At 27.2% G+C, this 16,294-nt stretch overlaps 2 protein-coding genes across 7 annotated transcripts in view; one reads left to right on the top strand and one right to left on the bottom strand.

Annotated features, from left to right (window-relative positions):
* Window positions 1–3,366: 3,366 nt before the first annotated feature.
* LOC100168653 (inhibitor of growth protein 3) lies at window positions 3,367–13,239 on the bottom strand. 6 transcript variants are annotated; one of them, XM_029490628.1, is made up of 10 exons: window positions 13,056–13,239; window positions 12,906–12,977; window positions 8,940–9,068; window positions 8,745–8,879; window positions 8,570–8,653; window positions 7,141–7,367; window positions 6,366–6,383; window positions 6,017–6,204; window positions 5,809–5,941; window positions 3,367–4,923 (listed from the first exon to the last, which is right to left on the bottom strand). In XM_029490628.1, the coding sequence occupies exons 1-10, from the start codon at window positions 13,081–13,083 to the stop codon at window positions 4,804–4,806; spliced, it is 1,134 nt and encodes a 377-aa protein (XP_029346488.1). In that variant the 5' UTR covers window positions 13,084–13,239; the 3' UTR covers window positions 3,367–4,803. The 6 variants fall into 6 exon arrangements, with proteins under 6 accessions (XP_029346488.1, XP_029346491.1, XP_029346490.1 ...); XM_029490631.1 differs by having other exon boundaries at window positions 12,910–12,977; window positions 13,056–13,237; XM_029490630.1 differs by having other exon boundaries at window positions 12,913–12,977; window positions 13,056–13,237.
* Window positions 13,240–14,414: 1,175 nt separating this feature from the next.
* LOC100159766 (thioredoxin, mitochondrial-like) overlaps window positions 14,415–16,294 on the top strand; it is a 5,238-nt gene continuing 3,358 nt past the window's right edge. Inside the window, exons 1-2 of the mRNA NM_001246016.2 lie at window positions 14,415–14,575; window positions 14,841–14,934. Of these exons, the coding sequence (NP_001232945.1) occupies window positions 14,506–14,575; window positions 14,841–14,934 (164 nt within the window). The 5' untranslated portion in view covers window positions 14,415–14,505. The remainder of the gene's footprint in view (window positions 14,576–14,840; window positions 14,935–16,294) is intronic.

The raw sequence follows: 16,294 nt of genomic DNA, 5'->3' as shown, positions 1-16,294 counted from the left end.
TATTTTAGATTTTTTGGTTACAGAATAAATTACTTACGTAGAATCTTGTTTTTAATTTTCAATCCTTAGATATGAAAGTTGAACATTTTATAAATTTTTAACTACAAAATAATTATTCAATTTTAAATTTAGTAATTTTTGTCAAGATTTTAACTTCGAATGCTTATAAAAAAATTGTTCCTATGTATTTGTAATATTTTTCAACTGCTATTGTAACAATGTATCAGGAGCCCTGTATTAATTTTTTACACTTTTTGGCCCAATAGATAAAACTTTATTGATATTTATAGTAAAAAAAACTAAAAAAATTTTATCGTATATAGAAAATGCTAATATAAACATTCAGTGAAATTTTCAAGTTTTTACAGTCATTCGTTTTTTAATTACAACAAAATAAGAAAATCGTTACGTAAGAAATCGAGTAAATACCAAATGTTGTAAAAATATGAATTTCAAATGCTCATAAAAATTTAATTTGAGTTTCTTATAGACATTTTTTTTTTGATAAAGGTAGATTATCCTATAAGGAATCTTGTATTACATTTTAAAATCTTAGTTCTACGAATTATAAACTCAAAAAAATTAGGTAATTTTCGTGATTTTTCCATATTTTGTCAATTTTTAAACTTTAAATGCTAATAAAAAAAAAAACTGTGACTAAGGATTTTTAATATTTTTCAAATGTCATTGTAATAATATAGTAGGAGCCTTGTATTAAATTTTCAAGTATTTCTACTCAACAAATAAAGTTTTATTGACATTCATAGAAAAAGAAATTAATTAAATTGGAAACTGAAATTGTCCGTAAAGAGTTCAAAACAAATCAAAATATTTTGAAAATTTTATCATGTATAGAAAATGGAAATATAAAAAAACCAGTGAAAATTTCATGTATCTACAGTCATTCGTTTTAATGTTACACCAAAAACCAAATTCAATTTTCTCGAAAACAGATTTTGCGTAAAAATTCCCGTTTTTCCTTAATTTTTCTTTTGTTTTTCACGGCGCTTTTGAAAACTATTGGAAAAATTTTACTTTTGACCCCCCAAAGTACCAACTAGATTCACTTTCCTATCAGAAAAGGCACTGTTGAAGAAAATCCAAGCACTTTTACTGTCCTCATAAAAATTCAATTTGACTTTCTTGTAGACATTTTTTTTTTGATAAAGGTAGACAATATTATGAGGAATCTTGTATTACATTTTCAAATCTTAGATTACAAAAGAAAAATTTTTACGATCTTAACTCAAAATAATTTACTAAATTTCGTGATTTTCCATATTTTGTCAATTTTTGAACTTTAAATGCTAATAAAAAAAAAACTGTGACTAAGGATTGGATTTTATATCGTTCGGTGACAAAGGCGAAGACAACAACTACGATAAAATTAACTCCCCGGACCTGGGGGCCAAATGTCCTATATTAGTAATAGACGGCGATAAAACGTCCGCGATTCGTTTATATTATATATTAAGTAGGAAGGTACCTACTTTTAAATATAGAAGAAGTTAATAATTAGAAATAATAACACCGTAAAGTATGCACCAAATGGATAGAACAGACAAATTAGTTTATAACTACTAATAAAGAAATTGTATCAAGTAAACAGAAAAATAATTAATAGTTAATATAGTTTTGTATTTGGTAAATTATCTACTCGTGAGTCGTGGCACAAATGCCAAATACTTTCGGAGGCAACAGTTGAACTATATTTCAGAGGTTCAAGTAAGTTATGCGTGCAACTACTATAGTCATATACTCATATACCAGGCAGTAGGCTTAAAGTGGTAAAAAATTCATTCAAGTGGGGACTAATGCTCCAAACTTCATATACTTTTAAACGTTCCATATATATTTTTATGTATTATATAATGTATAAAGTGTTTCACTGAGATTGTGTAACCATACACTGCATCTAGTCATCCTACTTTAAACCCTGAATAATGTTAACCAGATTTATTAAAGGGGACGCTTTTTAACCGTCAGTGATAGGGTGATTGTGTATCTGTGTTAGAGGTAAGGGGTTGTCAGCCTTACTTTAACCTCTGCGTATAACCAGCTTATTTTATATCAAAACTACAAGCAATATAAGCATATAACACATGCACATTTTTGAGCAAAAAACATACTGTAACAAAAAAGCATGTAAATTTATCTATGCAAACCTAAACAGTAGCCAGTCGGGACTGCATAATATGGCTAATAAGATAATTTCTGATACTATTATGCCAATAATAATATTATTACCTATTAACAATAATACTAGAAACTTTCTTTTAGCTCAATTCTTAAATTAACAAGACCTTAGCGCACTGTTTATTTTTTGTCTAGCACACGGTCGTAGAGACAAAACGCATTCACTCAAAATAATTTATTTTGTTTTGAGTAATCTTTCAAGTTAAATCATCTATTACAAAAATGATAGAAAATAATAATTTTGAGGGTATGTATATTAATTTGTCTAAAACTTAAAATCGATTCAAATTTGTAAAATTGTTTAATAATTTAAAAGTCAAATAATATTAAATATAAATTTAGGCTTCTCCAACGATATCGATATTTTGATTCGATATCGATATCGCGAACTTTTTTTCGGAAATTTAGGTATCGATAATCGTTATATATCGTACGATATATCGATAATCGAAATAAATCGATTATCGAAATATATCGGATATTCCAGGTTAAAAATAGCACAGGGATAACAAAAAATAAATTTTAAATAATTATTTTTCCCAGTAACTCATTAGTCTAAATAGTCTCATAACTCTGTAGCTCAGTCAGTTAGTCAGTGTTTATCGCTTGATAGTTTCGGACGTTCCGGTGTTGTTTGTGATTCGTTAAAATATTTTGTTTATGTTTTGTTTTTCTCATTAATATAGTAATTGTGTAATTATTAAATGGTTTTTATTTTGTCCTCTAGAATCACTCAATTATTTCTTCTGTACCGACGTGGTTAAGCTGGAGTACTCGGACCCTTTAATCTTTATAAACTGAACTGATAATTTATGCCTAAACTTTTGAATAAAATATTTATTATTTTAAAACAATTAATTGTTAACTAATACCTACTAGTTACTACCTAGTACCAATAAAAGGTACCTAACTTTTTTTTGTAGTACCTACCACATAGTTCTGTGTACCTACTACCTAGTTAATTGAGTATTGAGTACTATTGAGTATTGACAATTATGATATCATAAAGATATCGGAATATCGATATCGATAATTCGATATATCGATATATCGATACCTACATTTTTTTTTCGATATCGCGATTCGATAACGCACAATTCAAAACGATATCGATATTCAAAAATATATCGTTGGAGAAGCCTAATTATAAATAATATTAAACCAAAGAAATATTTTTCTCAATAATTTTTATAATAGGTTACTACTCAAAGAATACTTGAACATAAAAAATATAATTTTTACATGTATGTGTTTCATTAATGATACGTGTAGGTCTTAGAGAAAACAAATATTGCATTGATATCCTCTTAACAATTTCATGTATTATAATAAACAAAAACAGTACTTAAAATTTAGACAGACGTTTCCTTCTACAATGTAAACATAAAAAAGTCCAATATATATGTTCCTTTATTACATAATATGTATGAGTACAATTTGCAAGCTATTTATGAGTTATAGAAACTTTAAAATTATACCGCACAATTACGACTCTACTCTATAGTCTATTCAGGATAAGAGCAGTACCGGGTGGAGACAGGTTTTCGTCCGGCAGTGGTCTCATGCGTCTCCCACCAATTCAACTACTGGGTTCGGAATTTGGATGAAGCCCAAGTCAGCCGCTCGGTACCGCACTTATTCAGAATAGAGATAGTCTGTTCATCAATTTGTCATTTTTAAATTAAAAATTCAAATTATTTGAAAATTGACATAATTATTGATATAAACTATATAATATTATAATTGTATATAAGCAGCTATACTCTATTCGGAATGAGATCGTACCCCACCAGCCAAGTTGTGCGCATGGACGTGGCTTTGAACCGTGGCATCGCCCAACGTGGGGACAGCATCTGACCATATGTCTGACCGCCGGCCAACGAAAACTGGTCGCCTTCGGGATACAATCTCATTCCGAATAGAGTATAGTTTCAAGGATGGTGCACTAATGTTAAAACAGACGAATTTCACATTCATATTTTATAGAACTGATGCAAGATTCATGCAATTTTACTATACTTTATTCCGAATAAGTCTGAAAAAATTTCTAAAAGATACAAGTCGTAGTCTGAGCATGTGCAGTCTCATTAGCTACAGTCGGGGTGACCGAGTACTGCAGCCAATCACAGCGGTTCTACCGTTCAGAGGCTGCGCAGATTTTCCAGACTTAATTGGAATAGAGTATAGCAGAGATTAAACTCTACTATAATGTGTCTAACTAATATATTATTTTGAGAATTCTGAAGACCAATTCATTTACTTTCATTAAAACTTAAATGATTTAAACTCTATACAATTTAAATTATAAAATAGTAATCTTATATAAAAATTACAATAGAGCATATTTCACTATGAATAATAACATATTTTTCTTTCTATTTCTTGAAAAAGTACAAAGAATATTATATAAATATAATAAATATTGATTTTTAAATAATTAATTTAATTTATACAGTACACATTAATAATACAAATAAGAAAAAACTTAAAAATGTATTGTAAATTTACATTTTGTTTTTAAAAAAAAGATAGGGTTCAATAATTATATTAAGCTAAAAAAATATATAAATAAGTACACAAAAAAGTTTTAAATAAATGCATAACCATTCATGTAGTTTTTCGTGATCTACGACTCTTCATTGTTGTAATACATTGAGGACAATACCATTTACCTTTCGGTGGATCAGTTATACCGACACATTCACAATGATACCATTCATATGGACACTGCAAGAGAGAATAATATTAATTTAAATATACATACACAAAATAAGAATGATACATATGGGCCATGTGCCAATGTCAATTTGTCTACAAAAATACACTTTACAGGAATAATGATCCTGATATACAGAATTAATCAAATTAAAATTTTTTTTTTTCTAATAGTGTAATATTCCACTGGCTGCATTGAACTTAGTTATTCAATATATTAATCTTAAACTCAAAAATGATTTGAAATAAAATAAAAATTGGAGTCCAATGCCGCCAAATCAGACAAATTTACAAGGCCTGAGAATTTTTTCTATGAAATAATTTTTGTTGATATAACACATTGGATCGACCCTCCTTAAATAGATATCAGACAGTAAATTAGTGGAAAAGTATTATAATTAAGGTAACAACTAAAATATAATTTTCAAATTTTATAGACTTGCAGGAAAATTAGCAACGGCCTGCTTAAATGAAACTAGAATCAAACATAAAAATATTTTGAGTGATTTCAAAACCTTATAATCCCTTCTAATAGAAAGTATTATTTGTTGATTATTAAATTATAAAGATTAAAGACCAATTTTTAATAATTATTGACAGAGATAAAATATGATTCAGTGTTTAAGTATAATAAACTGTTTTTGGTGTAAACAACTATTTAAATGGGAAAAATTGTAACAAAATCCATGGTTTAAAAATTTAAAGTTTTTAAGAGTTGAAATAATCTATAAATTAAATAGATATATAATTTTTAAATAGACAACTCATCACTTGTATTAAATTAACCTGAATAATAACAGATATAAGTATCTAAATATTTGTTTAAATTTTCTAAATTCCTGATTGAAAATCTAATGATTCAACTTTTGATAGTACTATGTTTAATTTTATAATTACCCCTTTATTATCACAAGCAACCATTGTACCATAAGCAACTTGATTACATATACAATAACGAGGTTCATTGGGATCAATAGGTTCATCCACATCTTCTTCAGTTGACGTTTGCGAATTTTGAGTACCACCTCGCCTACAATGGATTTCACGAAAAATTCATTAAAACATCAATAATAAATTGATAAATTTTGATTAACTTATGATTTACCTTCTATGTTTTCTAGTTCCATCTATATTTGGATTGACTAAATGTGCAACACCTGCTAATTCTTTACTAATAGGCAATTCTGATGGTAGAACACCGGAAGTAGAACTCATTTGACCTGTCAACGTAGCACCAGAATTAATTGCTTCAAGAGATGCTTTCAGACTAGCTGTTCTACGACCTTGAGACAACTGAAAAGAATACAATTTACTGTTGAGTAATATTGATATCATGAACAAAATAAATATGGATCCAAGCAATCTTTATAATGTAAAATTAAAAAAATTTTTATGAACAATGATTTTTTACCCTAAATTACACGCATTTAAAATATTCACGAAAATTCACTCACAGTGTTTTTGACCACGTACTGAAATATTTCAATTAAATATTGATAATTAAAAATAATAATAATTATTAAAATCAAAAACGCTTTTCAAACAGCAATTATAAGAAAACACAATTTAAAAATAATCCATAATTATTGAGTTTTCATAAAATGTGGTAAAATATTATGTATAAATGTCAGTCTTTTAGACAGTGTTAATAGGTAATGAACTTTTAACACTTCTTATATTACTGAAAAAAGATTATATACCATAGGGAGTTGTATCTAAATTTAGATTATAATTTATCAATTAATTAGAAGGAGGATTAGAACTTAGATATGATTACATAAGTATTTTGAATTCTTAAAAAATTAATACATTTCTAAAAGACTAGTCTTTTGAATCGAGAACCGTGTGCTTAAGGATTAACTTAAAGTACAGCAAGAATATATAAGATAGCAAAAAATGTTTTTTTTTTTTTAGATCGAAACGTCATAATACAATTTAAAACTAAATTTTAATTTTTGAAAACTTGATATATTATCTTTAAAGAAATTCATTTAAATTCCTTGTTTTACTCAATAATAATTTTATTTTTATCAAATATTAAGTTAAAAGAATTTATTTTATGAAGAGCTATAACAAGTTACAAAGTAAAAAAGGAAAAAAAAAACTCCTTTAGTTGACTGGTTATTATTATTTGTTGAATTTAATTTAGCGTAAAACAGTACTATCCATTTTAAATTGTTTAACTCTTATTGCCAATACCTATATTTTTTAAACGCATTATAAAATTACTTGTTGAGTAGCAACAATAGCTTGAGATGCAGCTGCTGCAATTGCAGGACTTCCAGCTCCCATATGTCCCAATGTGTATGCTAATGAAGATGAAACATTTCGAGAGTTTGCAGGACTTGTATCACGCTGTGAAGGAGATGCTACATCACCACTACTAGTAGAATTTGAAGCTATTGAAGTTGATTTTTGTTTGGAAGTGCTAACATGATTTAATGCTTCTTGTTTGTCTAGAACAACAAAAGTATGTTGGTATTGATTGTAGTTTTTTTTTTAAATACTTTTAAATAGATGCCTAGTAGTTTCTAAAAACAAAATATAATATATACGTAATAGTATACTTCAGTGGCAAGCCGAACGCAGTTATGTCACTTTTCAAAGGGGGTGGTGCCAACCCGTGACTGTGGCGTAAAATTACATGCTAAAGCCTGGCCTTTTGGCTCTTTTGATCACATTTTATTAACATCATAACTTTGTTATAAGTAAAAATAGGATGGCGGTGGTGGTGATGGTGGTAAGTACATAATTATGAAAATGCGTCATTTAAAATTGAAGTTCAGCCCGCCACTGGTATACTTAATACTGCAGGGATCAAAACCGTTTCAAATTTTAACGGTTACGGTTTTAGTTCTTGAGAACGGTTTTCTACATTTTCTGGTTTTGGTTTCGGTTTTAAAAAAGGTTTTTCAAATATTTTATTGGTTTAAAGAATGGTTTTAGAAAATTTTTGGTTTTGGTTTTTGGAACGGTTTTTAAAAATTTCCATTTTATTTTCCTGTCTAATAATTACTGTAGACTCAATTTTTATTATCTATTAACTATTATAAGGGCCGAGTCTAAAGCCCTGAAATATGGCTACTTTGTATAATTAGTGTACAATATACGATATAACAAATTTACATCCAGCAGAACTAATTTTGTGTTATTAACTTGAATATTTCGTACCTAGTTTAGGTGCCTCGCGCCTACTTTTGCATTTGACATAAATGTATGTTGTCATATTATGGTTGAGATCATTATTCCAATACATTAATATTTAATTGTATATTACAATAACATTACACTATATCATTTGTATTTGCAATTTTGAATCAAGTTTAATAATAATATATATATTAATATTTCGTAATACTCAGTAATTGCATCGGGATTTTTATCAATAAATCCGAACATAATAATTTCTTCGTATAAAAATACTAGAATTTATTACAAATAATAAAACTAACTTTATGAAATTCAAAGAAACCGACATAAGTTTCAAAATTTAATCTGTTTTTCAAGAACGTTTTTTTCAATTCTATGGTATATACCGGTGTTTTGGAAAACCGATTAAACCAGTTTCGATCCCTTATAAATATTTTTATAAGTAAGTATATAAATACTTATAAATAATATTTATCATAACTAACTAAATAATGCTTAAACTACATACCACCAAAAAGACATCTATTCAATTGATATTTATTTTCTTTTTGATTGGGAATTATAATATTACTCTGTTCTGAATCCAAACTTCCTAAAATAATAAAATATTAAAATTCGATAATTAATTAATAGAAATTGTATTCATAATAACTTTTTTTGCGAAAAGAATCTCAAATTTTTACTTTTTTCAATTAGTCCAGTAATACCACTATGATCAGCTTCTAGTTCCATTTTAAATTTGTGTAACTCATGATCTAATCGTCTCAAATATTTTGACATAAGGTCATGCATATGGTTAGCCAACGTAACTTTTTCATCTAAAATAAATACATTTAAGATTATGATTTAAAATAAATACTAAATTAATATAAATTTACCAGATTGTTCAACAGATTTTTCTCCTTCTTTCATGATTGCTTTAAAATTAGTTTCTAATTCTTCTGGTTTCAGATTATCTGCTTTTAAAAACAAAGTATCCACATTTTTTTTTATGCAATCCATAGAGTCTGAAATACATTTAAATATATTTTTAAATTTGAATTAAATATATTTAATTTTATTAAAAGGAATAAATACACTTTACCACGCACCTTACGAATTTCATTTTTTTTTTTTTTTTGTAAGACATGTTTTTCAACGCTGAATTTGAAACTCTTAACTTTTGGGTGGAAACTATAATTTAAGAAGTTATGACAAAAAAACTTCAAAATTTTTGGTTTAAGGTAAAATACATTTTCTAAAAAAAAGAGTGAGTGCTTAGAGTGTTTGGAAGTCGCTCGCTACACTCCAGAAACCAAAAATGAATTCAAGTGAATCTCAAAAAATAACTTAAAAAAAATGACAATATAATATGACATTGGGAATTGAACCCCAAACCCTCAATTTACAAATACACTAATCACCATGAATATTTTTATCTTAACTTCTCCACTAATGGTTTCCGCAAAATATTCATAATAGTTTCAAAATCAGCGTTAAAAACACGTTTTTAAACACTTATTTTTTTTGAAATTCATGTGGGATGTGGTAAAATGTATTTTAGCCTATAAATATTTGAAAACTATAATTAAAATTCTTTACATCTATTTTAAATTAAAGATTAAATCCAAATTTTCAAATCATGTTTGATCAGAATAAAAATCCCTGACACTAGGAAAAAAAATCCCCAGACAATATTACTCACAATCACATGAAAATGATTGAACAAATATTTTTTAAGTGCTAATTAGTGTATTTACTACATAAACAAATATATAAAGGGTGTCTCAAAAAGAACGCCGGATTTAAATCTGCTATACATGGAATTTATTTTTCTTAAAAAAACATTACAAATATATCATTAACTTCAGGATAAATTGAGGTTTAACAGTGAAAAACAATATTGGGCATATAACCCCCCCTAATAGCCGTACATGTGATTATTCTTTCCATAAAATTTACCATCACTCGATCACACATTACCCCATCAAGTTCGTTGAGGACACGACTTATTTCTTGCTTAGGTTCCAAGACGTTTCGGACTTTGTTCTGGTAAACTCGTGACTTAGTGTATCCCCATAAGAAAAAAATCACACGGCTTTGGTCTCCACGCAACAAGATAGTGTATCCGGAAACTTCTCTGTACGTTTTCATTGCGATTCAACATAAACAATGATTAAGAATCACAAAACCTCAATGATAATGGATAACAAAACTATCAAAACCAATGCAGCCAACAAAAAAAACAAGTGGTGGCATTTTCAAATTCGGCATTCTTTTTGAGACATCCTTTACTTAAAGTATAAGTATACTTAAAACATTAAAAAAATCAATTATGCATTAAAGAAACATTAAATTACAAACCAATTTAATATGTCCAAAGTTTAAAACATATATTGTATACAATATTATACATATCTATAGTATTTTGACGATAATGGAAATATATATTTATTATCAGGAAGCGTTTATATGAGTTTTACTTTAGATACAAATTTAAAAGATTATGAAATAAAAATATTTTGAAAGATAACATAAATAATACATAATAACATAAAATAATAATCAAATAATAGTTGACTAACCTATTCTTTTAAAAGAATTATTTACATACTATGTTGTTTAAAATTGTGATGTTAGAAAATTATTTATTATATATAATTGTTTTTAATAACAAGTATACATTATTTTATATTATTGCAATTTAAATATTAATAAAGTGGTAATTACACTAATTAGCGTTTCAAATAAAATTTCAGTTAAACATCAATGATGGCTTTATGTAATGATAACTACTTAATACACAAAAAATAGATTAAATTTCCAGCCCAAATCATAAACTTCAAGTTATAACACGTTGGTAATACTTATCAAATTATCCAAAACACATCTGCATAAAATTCAATAATTTTACATTAATCACAAAAACAAAAATAATAATTAAACCAGCCTGACCTTAACCATTATTTTTTGGTTTGGTTCCATTATTTTTTTTGAACTTTATTTGCGATAAACGTTAAATCAAGCTATGTTCAACAAACGGTTATAGATGTAACGTTATAAATTAAATGGTCCACCAAACAATTTACTAGAAAACCATTAAAACTGTTTGTTTTATGAACATTTTGCCGAAAAAATGTTAAAAAATTATAGTTCTTGAATGATAGACCTACTAAATGTTGTTAAGTTATTCGTTTTTGTAAATTCAATCAGAAGAACGTTTTGAAATAATACGTTCTTGAACATTTAATCAGAAGAACTGTTGACAGTAATACGTTCTTGAGTGCTTTAAAGTTATACGTCTTGAATATTTAATCAGAAGAACGTTTTAGAGTAATATGTCTGATTGTTGAATTGCTATATGTTATTGTTTGTAAGACGGAGACAATAAGGTCAGGCGCTAAATAAAATAATATTTTGTTAAATTACACTATTTATATCTACATAAATAAATTATAGAATACAAATATATTTATGAACAGCTATAAAACTAAGATTATAAATTTGGATCTGAAACTTAATTATTCGCACGACCATGATTTCATATCAGTTAAGCTTTATACTTTATAAGTACTTCAGTACTTTATAATAACGATACACAATTTACATTGTTTATCCTCTTCAATGTTTCGTAAATTATTATTTATTTATTTTTATTATTAATTAATGTATTATGTTACTATATTATTACTAATAATAACTTATTACCAAATTATCATTATATTATATGGACTGGTATAAAGCAAAAGGGGCTAATAACATGTTGCATATTACAGAACAAGCGACACTTAAAAAATTCAATCACAAAAACGCTAGTGTTACTATGACCATTTGGTAATGAGATATTGTAATTTCATTTTTCGGGACAAGCGACATTTATTTACAAGTGCTTTAAAAGTAGGGACTAAGCGCCTTTTTATTGTAATAGCCAAGCGACAACCATGTGGCGCTTGGACCCCACTATTATTGCTTATTATCACATTTTATAATATTGATAATATCAATAATAAAATATTATTATAGTAATAATTATAGCATATTTAAATTAGGGTACAAGCGCCCTTCATCACAAATGAAAAAAAAATCAGAGCTCAGCGCCAACAAAATGCATTGTTTAAAAATTAAGGGGAACATTTCAATATAACATTACTAGTATTGAGCCATCAAGGTAACATAAAATGGAATCAAAATATATAATAACTTCATTCATAAAGCTTAAATAAAAACCAAAGCCCCAAAGCCAAAGTTAAGAACATATAAAATGTTGTTTCAGTTCTCCTAAAAAGTAGTGAAACTGTCTCTTAGCCCCTTTTTTCTTTTACCAGTTGATATCATCTTATACTGTCAAAAATAAATGATCGGCTATTGGATTTATTTTGGCAGAAGCTTCTTTAGTTCTTCAAGTTTTAGATTTTGATATTAAAGTACTAATTATTCTTAAATAATTTTAAATCCAAAATAGCCGAAAGATAATTTTGATTCATAATGTTATTTTTAAAGTTTGAAGAACGGTTTAATTTGTGATGTTCTATGTGTAAAAGTTTGAAGAACGTATTAGCTTATTATGTTCTTTGTGCAATTGTTCAATGAACTTAATAGGTTATAACGTTTTTCTAGAAATTGTACTAAAAACTTAGGTTACAACACTCCTCATGTCAATTCATAAAGACTTTTAAGATTATAACGTTTTACGTGAAAATATTTAGTAAACTTAATAGTTTATAATGTTATTTTATATGAAGGACTAATAAACGAAATTAAATAATTGGTTTTGTTCCATTAAATTTAATGTTCTTTAACAGTTTTTTTGCATTCGTTCAGGAATCCTGTATTAAACATATAGCAGTTTTTAGTATAATAAATACTTTCTACTTGTAAATCCATTTCTCTCATTTTCGTGAAGCGATTTCTCATCTCTTGTGGTAAGTGTTCGATATCTTGCAACAAAATAATATTATAAGTTTATAACATAAATTGCTATGTTTGTTACTGAAAATTGTAAATATCCTACTTACTTTCGAGATAATCTTCCAAATATAACATGGTAAACTAGATTGCAAATAGTATCCAAAGAGTATTTTTATTTTATCTATTTAAAAAATAAAATAAAAATAAAAACAGCAAAATCTATAAACGTGCGTTATTTTGTTTGGCCAGAATAATGTTTATGAAGAAATTAGAAAATGGTGATTCGTTAGTAAATAGCATAAATCGGAGTGGTGGTAAATAGAATATTTTGATAGAGGGTTCCCACTATGCACATACGTGCATACAAATCCTTTGCTGTGATTGGTTGATTAGGTTAAGTTACCATATGATTAACCATAGTACATTCTACAATATTCCATGATATAATTAGATACCACGGTTGTAAATATTATACCGCATAGTTGAATATATTCAACTTTGCGGTATCGTTTGGTAACTGTGGTAACCATGATAATTTCACACGTCATGACTCATGACGAGGTGTGAATCCCCCTAAATGCCCGACTCGGAGACCATACTTGAAACTGTACTTAAAACCAATCGTCATAACTCATAATATAGGTAATCGGTCAAAAAGTCCGGGGACAAATAATCCGGTATGAAAAAAGTTGTACAAAAAGTCTGAATTCATTTTTTGATTGCCGGACAAAAAGTCCGAAAATACAAAATTGTCTATTAAATTTACAATGTATACATGTAAATATGTAATATGCACATTATATGCATGTAACATTAAATATAGTCAGTTCATATATAATTAATATTTATTTAAAAAATGTAATTGTTGTACTTTTATTATATAATTGTATTTTTTTTAAAATTTCGTTTCAATTTGGATTTTAAAACGTATAACTTTTTTCAAAAATATTATTATTGTATTGACATCGACAATCATTTCTTAGGGCACGAATTAAGATATATCTTAATTCGTGTCTTAGGGATACGTATTATATATCAAATTATTATTGTGTGGGCAAACGTAATGTATATTAAATTATTATTGTTCACAAAATGACAAATTATACAGGATAGGTATGTTAGCAATATTACCGTTTTAGAAACAAATCGCGCATTCGAGCAGCCACCCACCGCCCAGCAATGTACTGTGACGTAAGCATTTCTCCAGTTCTCATTGGTCCACCGCCGTCACTGCCGCAATAGCCGCCGCTAGAGAGCCTTGATATTAAATGACTTTAATATCAACTATCAAGGCTCTCTAAGTTTAGTTAAGAAGTCTGTGATCTAAAGCCGTGTGTCATATTCATATTGTAATTTGTGATTCCATAGTAGATGATAATTCTCAATATTTTGTACTGGTACATTGGTATTAAGTTGGTACTAGATAGGTAGACAGGTAGTTATTACTTATTACGTACCAAAACGTCGAAACCTTAAGAAAACAGCATTTTTAAGTTTTCATTAGTATTTAGTATAATAAATTAAATATTTTAGTATATAATATATAATAATTGTATCATGTTTTTAAACGTCTCCAAAAACATGTCGCTGCCAAAAATCATTACAAGAACTTTCAAAACAACCGCAAGTAATAATATGATATCGGAGTAGAACATTTTATTAATGCCCAAAAAATTGGAATGGTTGAATATTTATTCAAATATAATTACAAATTATTTAATACAAATAAAATTATTTTTACCTACATATTCTTTAGACAATGATTTACTTTCTCACTGTGTATTTTTATTATTTTTTTGTGATGGGGAAATTTTTACTATTCCAGTACAATAAATAAATAATTATTTATGAAAATGTATGGTTATTAATATTATATAATTTTTGAATTTTAGCTAGACACAGAATAATTAAAATTCAAGATCAAGAAGACTTCAATAAACATGTTCTTAATAGTAAAGAGCCTGTGGTGATAGACTTTTTTGCTACGTATGTAAACAACTAATTTTACTTTTTTACATAATATAAATATATTAGTTTGAATTTTTTAAAATTATTTTAATATAATGTAAATATATGCAGTGATATCATTTATAGAAGTAATGGTATACTTTTACAATACTTTTTTTACATAGATACTTGTTTTGCCTGTATTAAAAATAATTTTATAAAATACAAATTCATTTGCTCCAGGTATTTTAAAATTGTTATTAAGGGGGCTCCATTCAGTTTTGTCAAAAGTCAAAACTAATATAGATTTGACCTATCCAAACATAAATATAGTTTATTTTTATATATATTTAAATTGTGTATAAAATCTTAAGGGGGGCGCAGTCAATGAAAAAAGGTGGTTTTTAAACCAAAAGGCCAGACAAAACTGAAGTAATTTGGGTTGACGGAATTCAATTTTGAAAACTAATTTTCATTGATTACTAGCAATGGGAATAATCAAATTAAATAATTAAATAATTTGATTATTTTAAAAATCATTTGAATAATAAAATCATGACAAAATAAACATGTCTTGTTAAAAATAATTGAATAGATTCTCAGTTCAAATTAAGAAATTTATAATTTTTATTTATATACTCTATTCAAAATGAGATCATTACTCGGCGGCCTAGTTGCGCGCATGGGCGTGGCTTTGTTCCGTGGTAGCGCCCAATGCGTCGCCGTAGTGGGGACGGCGTCTGACCACCGCCCTACGAAAACTGGTCGCCGCCGAGTAATGATCTCATTTTGAATACAGTATAGACAAAAACAAAATTAGGTAAATAATAATAAATACGCTCCTACTGAGTGTTACCTAATAATATTATTTGTATACACTAGACACTATACAAATGACTATAGTTGTCAGTAGAATATGCCATATGGGTAGTGAAATAAAACAAATTATGACACTAAAAATAATTAAAATATTAAAAATTGCTTCGGTGGAAACCTGGAAACCGATAATCAATCATAATCTGTCAAACCAAATTCGTTCAGTTTTGTATGGTTTAAAAGTAATTTTTTGTCATTTATTGGAGCCTTCTTAATGATAAAGACAATTGTCCTATATTGTTCAACCCCCCCCCCCCCCACACTTAATTTTAATTTTTTTTATTAGCTTTGAGTAGGTTATATCACTATTATAGCTCAACAACTAGAGAGCAACTTAATTTTTTTTAATATATTTGGAATAATACTGTTATTAGTAAAAACTTTATATTTTTTTTTTTTATATAATGTATAAGTATTAACATTGAATAACAAAAAAAAATTTTATATATTATTATTTTTAGGTACCTAAAGAACATTTTGGCACTTTTAGTAGAATACCTTCAAACTGTAGAGGGTCAAATTC

The sequence above is a fragment of the Acyrthosiphon pisum genome, chromosome A2, assembly GCF_005508785.2.
Source record: "Acyrthosiphon pisum isolate AL4f chromosome A2, pea_aphid_22Mar2018_4r6ur, whole genome shotgun sequence".
NCBI classification, from domain to species: Eukaryota; Metazoa; Arthropoda; class Insecta; order Hemiptera; family Aphididae; genus Acyrthosiphon; species Acyrthosiphon pisum.
Note: the sequence above shows the minus strand (reverse complement) of the source record. Positions and strands in the feature narration are given on the sequence as shown.

What these genes read in the sequence shown, in the direction of transcription:
- LOC100168653 (XM_029490628.1), bottom strand. Translation starts at nt 13,083, where the DNA reads ATGTTATATTTGGAAGATTATCTCGAAA. An exon ending in TTTGGAAGATTATCTCGAAA is followed by an intron (nt 12,978 to 13,055) that starts GTAAGTAGGATA and finishes TTTTGTTGCAAG; the next exon opens with ATATCGAACACTTACCACAA. An exon ending in AATGGATTTACAAGTAGAAA is followed by an intron (nt 9,069 to 12,905) that starts GTATTTATTATA and finishes AATGTATTTCAG; the next exon opens with ACTCTATGGATTGCATAAAA.